The sequence below is a fragment of the Hydra vulgaris genome, chromosome 09, assembly GCF_038396675.1.
Source record: "Hydra vulgaris chromosome 09, alternate assembly HydraT2T_AEP".
In the NCBI taxonomy this organism is placed as follows: Eukaryota; Metazoa; Cnidaria; class Hydrozoa; order Anthoathecata; family Hydridae; genus Hydra; species Hydra vulgaris.
In genome coordinates this window covers 5,215,751-5,227,500 of record NC_088928.1, presented here as the reverse complement: position 1 = coordinate 5,227,500, position 11,750 = coordinate 5,215,751, and the positions used below count along the sequence as shown (strand labels likewise).

General features: G+C 28.1%; 1 protein-coding gene across 1 annotated transcript; it reads left to right on the top strand.

Annotated features, from left to right (window-relative positions):
• Positions 1 to 9,526: 9,526 nt before the first annotated feature.
• Positions 9,527 to 10,879, top strand: LOC100210824 (S-crystallin 4). Its single transcript, XM_065806377.1, has 4 exons — positions 9,527 to 9,709; positions 9,780 to 10,000; positions 10,076 to 10,189; positions 10,709 to 10,879. The coding sequence occupies exons 1-4, from the start codon at positions 9,571 to 9,573 to the stop codon at positions 10,865 to 10,867; spliced, it is 633 nt and encodes a 210-aa protein (XP_065662449.1). The 5' UTR covers positions 9,527 to 9,570; the 3' UTR covers positions 10,868 to 10,879.
• Positions 10,880 to 11,750: the final 871 nt, after the last annotated feature.

Genomic DNA, 11,750 nt, shown 5'->3' with positions numbered 1-11,750 from the left:
GCGCAACTTATTAGCGAGAGACTACTGTTAAGCAATCTGTTGATTTGAACTTGCCACGGGGCGACCTTAACTTTTTAAAATAGTAAGGGGGTTTAAAAAGTATACTTCATATAACAACATAACTGAAAATTCTAATTTTATCCTTAAATTATACCATTTTGTTGAACTAATTACTTTTAAAAATAATAAAAAGTTAAAGTTATTTATTATTGATGCAATAAGGAAATTTTGGTTTTACAGCTATTTTACCACGCCCCCGTTAAACATTCTAAACCGAGTGCGCAATAACGACAGAATTTAGATAACCATCAAAATAGTATTATATTCCATTATTTTTTTGGCTTTATATACCTTTTGGCTGATCCCTAATCTTAACTATTAAATAAGGGATCGTCCATAAATTACGCAACGCTAAACTTCACTACTGACAAAACAAAAAAGATCAAAATTTTGTTAAATAAAAAATGAAAATCGCCACCTAAAAGAACTAAAGACCTCCTTCTTTTTTAAATATAAAATTTTAACAATTAAAAATCTTTTTTGGTATATTAATATTTTTTTGTGATAAATATTGCTATATTTATCATAGATATATGCTTTTATAAAATTTTTCTAGAAACTTTGCTATAAATACAGCAAGATTGAAAAATTTCAATCTTGCTGTATTTGTCTTTAATCCTCCAAAACGACACTGATGACAGCGCACTCAACCACTGAGCTATCAATGATATGCACTTAAGAGAAAAACAAAAGCTGAATAAGGGTGCACATGTTAATTGCACCCTTATTCAGCTTTTGTTTTTGCACAAATAATAGTTATAGAAATGATCGGTGTGGAATAAATAAGTATAGAAATGGTAGATTTGGTAAAGGGATCGTCCATAAATTTCGCAACGCCAAACTTATTTATAAATATACTTATATTTAGGAGATCATTATAGTTGGAGATCATTTTGCTCTTTTGCGCGGCGATTTTACCTGAACTTCAAACGTTATTTATTTACAGGGTTGAATTAAGGTGGTACTAGCTCGACAAATTTCAAAATTTTCAGATTTTTTTTTTTTTTTTCTAAATTTGAAAAATAGAATCATTGTAGATTTCAAAAATGTATAGTTTTACTATGTTTTTAAGTAATTTAGTGACAGAAAATGTTAATTTGGTAATATGATCTCAAAAAGAAGCCCTTAGCAACCGCATAGCAATAATAAACAATGCTTACTTTTGGGCTAACTTTCCATAAATTTCATCAAACGATTAATTTCTATAATTATTTTACATTTCATATATATCTCCTTTGCTTTATATCAACTTAGCAAATACGTTAATTCCATTAATAATATTAAATTGAATTGTATAGTGAGAAGGAAGTGAATTTATAACAGTGTATCAATAACAGCTTGTTATGATTATTTTATTGAATTTATTGCATTTATTTTTCACATTTTACTGCTTTATTCTTAGATGGGAAATAAAAAAAATAGCAAAAGAATAAAAAGAAACTATTTTGCATGGAAATCAACATAAAATGTCTGATCAACAAAACATTTCACCTGAAAGTGCTTCTTATTCAAATATGTTTAGTAGTACTAATAGTACAAGTGCTAAAAAGTTAAACAAAGCAGTTAATTGTATTGGCAGTTCAGCTAAAAACAAACAGACATCTAACGACCTTAATTTTTTTTATATTTATACATTTTTGCATTATGAAAGATTTATTTGAGGAGTTCTCACGCTGTTCTGAGTGTAGCTCACCTGTAGGGTTGCCAGATGTCCCGATTTTACGAAGGAGAACTAAGTAAAAAAAATATTTTTACATATTTGGCGCAGAATTCTCCTTCGTAAAATCAGGACATCTGGCAACCCTACTCACCTGTTAAGCTTACACATAATAAAAATGAACACAAAGGGTTTTCACTTAAATTATGTATAAAATGTAGTGTTTGTTCAGCATGCAGATTTTCTTATACTTCTCCTCAATATATACCTTTACAAAAAAGTAAAACTGTAAAAAAAGCACATGAATTTAATCGCACAGTTATGGCTTTTCGCGAGATAGGCAAAGGTCATGCTGGAATTGAAACATTTACAACAATGATGAATATGCCATTTTCTATAGCATTTACTACTTAAAAAAAAAATTAATAAGACTCTTTATTGTGCATATGAAAAATCTGCAGAAAAAAGTACCCAAAAAGCTGCTCATGAAGTGCGTCAAATGATTAACATCAATGCGTGTAGCAATGATATTGTTGACTGTCATATTTATATTGATGGAACATGGCAAAGAAGGGGTTATTCATCCCTGAATGGCGTGGTATCTGCAATTTCAAAGGATAATAAAAAGGTCTTAGACTATTACACTATGTCAAAATTTTGTAAATCTTGTGAGATTTGGTCAAAAAAAAAAGGATCAGCTGGTTATGAACTATGGAAAACAAGACTTATATGTGCAATTGATCATCACGAATCACCTGGTGCTATTTCAATTTATTGTTCTTCATTAAGTAAGTTTAACTTAAGGTACAGTCATTACATAGGAGATGGGGACACTAAAGCATACAGCAAAGTAAGGGAAGCAAGACCTTATGGAGAAAAGTTGATACCAGAAAAACTAGAGTGTCTCGGTCATGTTCAAAAGAGACTTGGAACAAGACTTCGGAATTTACATGCAATAAAAAAAAAAAAGAAAAGTTGAATGACAGTAAAACTCTCTCAGGTAAAGGAAGACTAACTGATGCAAGTATTAACTTAATGCAGAATTACCTAGGTATGGCTATTCATCAGAATAATAAACTCTACCCTATGAAAAAAGCTGTACTTGCAGTTTTATGGCACTGCTGCGAAGGTGATGCAGCTACGCGTCATCAATTTTGTCCCAGAACCAAAACTAACTGGTGCAAATGACAAAGGGATAAGATTACAGGACAATGCACTTATAAAAACAAGTTAAACTTACCAGTTGCTATAAAAGACCTATTACACCCAATATTTATGGAACTTAGTTCGGACAATCTTTTGTCAAAATGTTTACACAGCTATACCCAAAATCCGAATGAGTCTTTTAATCAAATAATCTGGGAAAAATGCCCCAAAACACATTTTGTTTCAAAAAATGTTTTAGAGTTAGCTGTTTTCTCTGCAGTTATATTTTTTAATGGAGGTTACGTTTCCCATAAAGAAACATTTAAGCAACTTGGATTTCATTGTGGAAAATATTTCCTTCTCGGTGCAATTAAAAAAGACAAAAATCGCGTCATTTATATGGAAAGGAAGGAAAAAGAAGTGACAAAATCAAGAAGGAAAAAATTGAGAGGTATAAAAAAAGGATTTAGCTAGGATGACTTCTATGTGTCTGGAAATTTTTAAAGATATATATTGTTAAAGTTGTTTTATTTCTTTTTTGAACTACTTGGAGATTATGGCTAAAATTTTCACAGATTGTTCGTCAGGTTACTGTGAAGGGATTTGACCAAAAAGAGACTTTTATAGTTAGCTGTTGTCGAGATATTGACATTAGCAGCACTACTTAGATATTGACATTAGCATACTAATACTTTTTATTATATTTACTCTAAATAATTTTTTAATGCACATGTTTAAAAAAAAATTGCATCAAAATTAAATAAATTGACTGTTTTAATTTTTATGGGCTAGTACCACCTTAAAGACTCCGCGAGGGAAAACTTTTAATCCTTTGTTTTTAGTCTATAATTTTAATTTCGCATTATGTAATTTACAGACAATCCCGAAGACCAGTATTTTATGGGTCCGGAAAGCCAGGATATATATATATATATATATATATATATATATATATATATATATATATATATATATATATATATATATATATATATATATATATATATATATATATATATATATATATATATATATATAAAGAAAAAAGTACGAAAAAGTTTGTTATTTATACCAAATCTAATACTTTTAATACAACGTTTATATGTCATATATTACATAAAATTCATATGTAATATATCAAATCTAAACTTTTATATTATAATACACTTATAATACACTTTTGTTAATACACTTTCGCACCACCTGCAAATTTACAGATTATAATTGCAGATTCTGAAAGATCGTCGTTAAAAACAAAAAAAAAAGATATTTAATAACAAATTTCATCAAAGAAAAAGGCTCTAACTCGATTTCGACGTTTTGAAAAAATGAACAAAAAACGCTAATATTCGCCATCTATTTTAACGCAACCAAATTACAGTAGTCTCTCGCTTAATTGCGCACCCAATTAGTTGCGCATCCCAGTTAATTGCGCGTTTAGGCCCAAAATATTTGTGTTTCAATTTTTTACTGAGTTTTTTGTTGAAAGTGTAATTAGATCAGAAAACGTAACTATTTTCCTGTGTTAAGTTAAAAACTAGTTTTTATCATAAATATTTTGAGATAATGATTTTATCAGAATGTAAATAAATAATTCGAATTCGAATCGAAGTAAAATGATAAACCTTGTTTTAAAAAGATAATTTTAACGATTTATCACTCATTGAAAAAACTTTAAGAAAAAAACTTCATTTTATATTTCACAGTTCTCTTATTCCAACTTTTTTTATCCTTACTTCTTATGGCGAAAGGCAAAGGAAAAGATTATCAGAAGATCAACGAGTCGAAATTATAGCTAAACTTAAAAAAAGTGATGCGTCAAGCAAACGAGCGATTGCAAGAGTATATAATGTAACAGAAAATTCAGATCGATCTCTCCGGAATAATCGAGATCAAATAGAAAAAAGAAGTTTACTACTGACAGAAGAAGCTAGAAAAAATAACAATTCTGATGAAGAAGAAGCTAATAATGATGAGATAGACGATGGTACAGACTTCTTAGGTATTGAATTTATACATTTATCTCTGATCGATATTGGCAAGCAATTAAAATGTCAAAAAGCTAAAGCAATTTTAAAAGACGACAACGATAAATTAATGAATAGCTACGAACAACTATCATTAAACATACGGTCAGTAATTATGAAAATTAAACGAGAAAAGCTGCAGAATGCATATCAGCCTTCAATTCATGACTTTTTCCGTCATGCATAATATATTTCTTAATAAAGATTTGTTTATATAGTTAGTAATTTAGTTTGCTAAATTTTTTCTTATCTTTTTCTTATTTGCGCACTGCTAGTTAATTGCGCACTGCAGTGCCTGTTTCAATTTGCGCAATTAAGCGAGAGACTACTGTACTTTAGTTGAGTTTGTAAAACTATTTCGTTTATTAAATAACCTGGTTTTTATTGTCATTACACATTATAATGTTCTTGTGCAAACATCGTTTTTTTAAAGTCATTAGTTATATTTATAACTAATGACTTTAAAAAAACGATGGGTCTGCGTATTAAAATAATTTTATACCAATACCACGATTAAACCTACACGGTCTTGAAACATTTCAAGACCTAACAAAACTTAATTTTGCAGTCTTGTTACATTGTAATCATTTCAAGATTACCATGACTTGACAAGACTTTTCAAGATTGCCGATTTTGGTCTTGTATTATTATTCACTCTCTAAATAACAAGACCAAATTTTTTATTTTATTTCACAAAAGATGAAATCATAACATCAGTTCGAGGTAAATGATTTTGAATTGTAACACTTTTATATAAGATTTAACTTTGATAATAATGTTTACATACTTGTTGGAAGTTTTCGTATTTTTTTTCTTAATTGAAGTTATTTAAATTTATGTCTGTATTCAACCGTATCAAACACTATCATAATAAAACCGCATCAAATCCTAAGGGATAAATTAAATAATGACAAATATTCAAAAAGGTCAGCTAGAGACGGTTAAAGAAGAATTTTTGGCGGAAATTAAAAATCTCAGAAAATTAATTGAAACGCAACAAAAAAAAAATGGAAATTCAAGATTTCGAAATAAATAATTTATAACTAAAAATTGGAGGTCAACAAACTATATCTAAGGGTGTTCCAGAAATTCATAACTGGGCATCAGTCGTGTCAAGAAATAAAGCGCCAATGAAACAACAAAAGGTTATAAATGCTACAATGAATGTACAGAAAGAGAAGAAAAGGAGGTTTAAAAATGTTGTTATATTAGGATTGCCGGAAATCAAACTTAAAAGAAAAATCCACAGAAGACAAAGATAAAGTAAACCAAATTATAGAAGATATTGGTTCTACAGTTATGCCGGTTTTTATTAAAAAAACTGAAGTCAAGCAGTTCATTAAAACCAGGACCAATATTTATTGGTCTACAAGATGCATCGGAGCTGTCAACGCAAAAACCTTGAAGGAGTTTAAAAAAAGTTATGATACGATACATAAGTGACAAACTGCACATATTTATGAAACTTTTATTGATATTTGATAAGGCTGTCAAAGTGTGCAATTCACACTTGCTGTTGATTCTACCAGCTACAGCATAAACTAGAAAAAAATAATAATAATTTCAATACTAGTATTAAAATTATTATTATTTTTTTTCTAGTTTATGCTGTATTACAGTATTACAAGGTTCGTTAGGACTATTGTATTTGTAATGAAGACAATAACAGTAACAATAATTATTGTTATTGAATTAACTTAATTTAGAAACAATAACAATACTTGTGATTTACAAGTATTGTAATTCTGTAATACAATAACAATAAATATTGTATTGCAATTCAAGTTAAAGTTCCAGCGATGACAGTTTGTTTGATGAAGGTGCGATAACTTTAATTTAAAAATTGTCTACAATATTATTTAATACAAATACATCAACTAGTATGATAATTTTAATTTTAATGTAGACTTCAGTTCTGATGGCGATCTTGATGTAGATGATGTTGATGGTAATGTTTTAGATGATTGGGTATTTGTTCTTGGAGATGACCATGGTCGTGATGTTGTTCACTTTACTGGTAAATCAGGACCCAAGCACTCAATTTCACCTAAGTCTAAGCCTATTGAATATCTTGACTTGTTTTTTACTTATGAATTTTTGCAAAATATAGTAAATTTTACTAATAATTATGCTGATACATGGATTTAAAATAATCAACAACATTTGAGATTCCATCCAACATCAAGAGGTCATGGATGGATTAAACAGGGAAAGACCAATCTTTTAGAGATAAGAGCTTTTCTTGGAGCCGTAATTAACATGGGTCTCATCAAAAAAGCTAACTTTAAACTGTACTGGGATATAAGTCATCCTTGTGCATCTACTCCCTGGCTTGTTACCCACTTCAATCGTGACCGGTTTCAACTTTTGCTTAAACTTCTTCATTTTACAGAAATCCATGTGCCAAATCAACAACCACTCAATAAAATTTTTAAAATTCAATTTTTAGTTGAACATTTTAACAACAAATTTCTTTCTTTATTATTATCTTCCTTATTCTATTATTAATTACAATGATTTTGCAGTTATATTTCTTACTTTTAAATTGCATTTTATTACAAAAGCGAAATTAAAAACATTTAGGCTGATAAATTCCACCTTTTTTTAAAGGCGAGATTAAAGGCTATTAAAATTATAAAAACTAAAACTTGACAGTAAATCTTATCTTGCAAAAAAAAGATGGCGAATACTAGTTTTTTGTGTATTTTTTCAAAACTTCGAGATCGAGTTAGAGTCCTTTACTTTGATGCAATTTGTTATATAATACCATTTTATTACAAGTGCCAATTTAAGTTTTGTTGTTTCCTTTGAATGTCATTCTGTCAAACTGACATTCAAAATGGGCAACAGCTTATATTACTTCGGAATTCAGATGTTCAGGTATGCTGAGGGCAACACAACTAAAGTTCTTTTTAACTTTAACTTTATCTAAAATTTTACCTTAAAATTGCTGATCTCCTTTCTTTTGAAAATGATCACTGAAAGTTTTTTGCTTGATATAATAATGGCTTCTAATGCAATCTTAAATTGGTTCAACAAAAAATAACAAAGTTCAAAATTCAGGTGATATCTTTACATCATTGGCAGGGTCAGATTTACCTATAGGTTTGATAGGCTAGAGCCTAGGGCTGCAAATTTTTTTCACAAATTTGAATCTGATATTAGTGAATCAATATCCTATGATAATATTATTCAATCTTTTGCAGAAACGAAATCAAGGTGTCTTTCGAAACGAAACGAAATCAAGGTGTTACTTTCATGCTTTGTAAATACTCTTAGTTATTTATTGGGATAAATTTTAGTTTGAAAGTTGTTTTGATTATCTTTTAGTTCATATTTTCGATAAATTGTGATTTTTACCAAGTCTTTGAATTTTTTCTGTTGTTATTTTTTTTAAAAGGATAATTATTCTGTTTATTTATTTTATGTCTAATAATCATTATATTATAATTTTTCAATAAAAATACAGAGTTAACAATCAGCACGTATTTCTTTTTTTGCATGTAGGGGTGGCAAATTTTCCATAGCCTATAGGCGGCAAATTTGTAAATCCGCCTCTGATCATTTGGCATAAGGGAGGTGCTGTTTTAAGGACGGACCAAATCAATATAAAAATATAAAATTTTTAACTTTCAATTCTAATTTGTGTTTGAAAAGCAAAATCCTTTCAAAATTATTTAAAAGATTTAATATTCCTATACCTTTGTTTGGGACATTTAACCTAAAAAACCAATAATTTAAGCATCAAAGCTTTATATATTACTAATTATTAAGAAAATTAAATTAACAATATCATTTATCATTACAATTATTAATAAATTTATCAGTAAAGCAGCAACCTTGTGATATCTTTGAAACAAACGCTCAAGTATAGAAATAATTTCAATCCATTAAATCATGGAAATTAACAAAATTAAATAATTCATTCAACAAAAATAATAGAAAAGGTTTTTGTTGTGATCTTACTCTATCCTGTATGCAGAACAATATATTTTGATCTTTTACTTTTTGTTTTACTTGTACTTTTTATCTTGTGCATTTCTTAGTAAAAAATGTTACTGTAGTAAAAGTTTCCAGTAATCATATAACTTTTAATTTGTTGTTGTTTTTTCTGTTTTTTGAGGCAATTATGTATCTATATTGGCCTTTCCTTCTTATTTCTCTAAACTCGTTCTAGTCACAATCTTCTTTTTACTTTAAAATTTAAACTTGTTTGTTGTTTTAAATTTTGATGTTTACTATTGGTATTATTCTGATTATTGTTGTTGTTGTTCCTATTGTATTACCATTATATTACTATTGCTATTATTATTGGTATTGTTACTATTATTAATTTTGTTATTATTATTATTTTTATTACTACTACTACTACTCTTACTACTACTACTACTACTACTACTACTACTACTACTACTACTACTACTACTACTACTACTACTACTACTACTACTACTACTACTACTACTACTACTACTACTACTACTACTACTACTACTACTACTACTACTACTACTACTACTACTACTACTACTACTACTACTGCTACTACTACTACTACTACTACTACTACTACTACTACTACTACTACTATTTCTACTAATATTACAATTTCTTTAATTGTTATGATCATTTTTGATATCTACAATATTTTTAAGAAAGTAAACAAGGAAGAAGGCTAAAATGTCTCCCAAATACGTATTAAATTATTTCAATGTGCAAGGTAAAGCTGAGGTAGCTAGACTTTTGTTTCATTGTAAAGGTGTAGAGTTCACAGATAATCAAATTAACCATCAAGACTGGCCATCACTCAAAAGCGATCGTAAGTTTAGCTTTCTTATTTTTGTAAAGAAATAATATGTTCCTTAATTTTATTTATTCTCTAACTGTAGACTCGAGGTTTCCTCTGGAGCTAATGCCGACATTAGAAATAGATGGGCATGCTGTTTGTCAGTCTGCAGCTATAAATAAATACTTGCCTGAAACATTTGGTCTTTATGGAGCTAACGCTTCTGATAGATTGATCATTAATCAAGTATGTGAGACTATGAATGATTTATCTAAAGAGTACTATGAAGTTTATAGAAATGAAGCATTAGACAATGAACAAAAGGTTAAAAAAATGTTATCTTTTATAACTCAATCATTTTTATGGTGATATTAGAACCTTTGATGATTTAATTTTTAGAATGCAGCTTATGCAGAAATCGGTTTAACAGATGCCACTAAATTAAAGTTAACGTTTGTTGAGAGCTTGCTAAAGCGTAATCATGATGGTCATGGTTATTTTGTTGGTGATTCTGTGAGATTTTTAGCTGTCATTTTTAGGGGTGCATTAATTACTAGGGTATAGGGTATATATACAATAACTTTGGGGTACATCAATAACATCGGCTTACCGATGCATTGAACATTTAGCCAATTCATTGATAATGGCAATTTGAAATTGATAAACTTTCATAAATAATAATTTAAGTTCGAAGTTCAAAAAATTTAAATATTAATATTAAAAGATCTTTAATTACAAAGATCTAAACAAAGAGATAGATTTAGAGTTTTAAAATTAAAGTGAATTAAAAAAATGTTCCAAATTTTACAAAAGTATTTAAAATAACTTGCTCCGTGTTAAAAAAAAATTAAAATATTAAATGTTGCTACCCAAAGTATTTAAATGTTTGTCTTAAAACCAACTATAAATCAATTTTTTTAAATTTTCATTGTCTTCGTTTTATATGATCGTCACTCAAAGTCACGATTTTGTGTAATACTTTTATGTTTTATGTTTATTAAACGTTACTTAATTTAATTATTATTGCTTAAGATTACTGTTGGAGATTTGGTTTTCTTCCATATAATCGGAATGGTTGGCAAATCAGTGTTAAATGATCATCCTTTGTTAACAGAGGTGATTGATCGAGTTAGACATAGCGCTGAACTAAAGTCGTATTTGGACTATCGAACACATCCTCCCTTTCTTTAAAGTTTTTGTAAAGATTTTTTTAAATCAGTTTTGAGAAAATAAATTTTTTTAATATAGGTCATTTCATGCTATAGAATAAATGATTATGTTACTTATGGACCATTTTACATTTTGCTGAAACTTTTTGATTTCGTACATATATATGAGAAAAGCATGTTTTGAAAAATTCACATCAATGTCTAATTCAGTTCTTGAAAATACACTTTTTAAGTAATGGGCTATTTTATATAAAATTTCGTTAGGGTGATTTGGGTATAAAAAGTACCTATTTGCAACTTTTAAGTTATGCTATTTAATTTCCTTTGAAAAAAATGGAATCTATATGTTTCCGTCTTGGCATTGTGACCTAGAATAGTTTTGTATAAGATTATTTAAGTGGTCATAAGCTTAAAAGTAAAAAAAACCTCAAAAAAGAAGGTTAGCTATAATATACTCAAATTACCGCATGGATGGGGTAATTAGGGTAGAGTTAATGTTTTTTTAAGTAAAACATGCTTTTAACAGCTGTTATACCCAATTTACCAAATTTGAACTGATTCTAGGCATAGTAGAAATAAAATAGTAAATGCAATTAAAAAGTTATAATGAATTTTTGTCTTATAATATTATCAAACATTAAAATTTTTTTAAAAGATTCCATTAAAATCAGGAACAAGAACTTTTCTTAGATCTTTTTTTTGTCAAATTTTTCTCCTGTTTAATGCTAAGATTTAAAACTGTATGTAGTATTTTTAGTCTTATAGTATTTGCCTTAAGTATTTATCTAGTTTTTAATTAGTTTTAATACTTTAATATTAATATTATATATTAATATTAAAGTATTTATTAAAAAAAAAAGCTTATTAATAATATTTTATTAGTTTTGCTATTTCTTTTTCTCATT

Bases quoted from the DNA above. Each gene is read 5' to 3' on its own strand.
- LOC100210824 (XM_065806377.1), top strand. From the start codon at position 9,571: ATGTCTCCCAAATACGTATTAAATTATTTCAATGTGCAAGGTAAAGCT. The intron at 9,710-9,779 runs GTAAGTTTAGCT...CTCTAACTGTAG, and splicing joins GCCATCACTCAAAAGCGATC to ACTCGAGGTTTCCTCTGGAG. The intron at 10,190-10,708 runs GTGAGATTTTTA...TTATTGCTTAAG, and splicing joins GTTATTTTGTTGGTGATTCT to ATTACTGTTGGAGATTTGGT.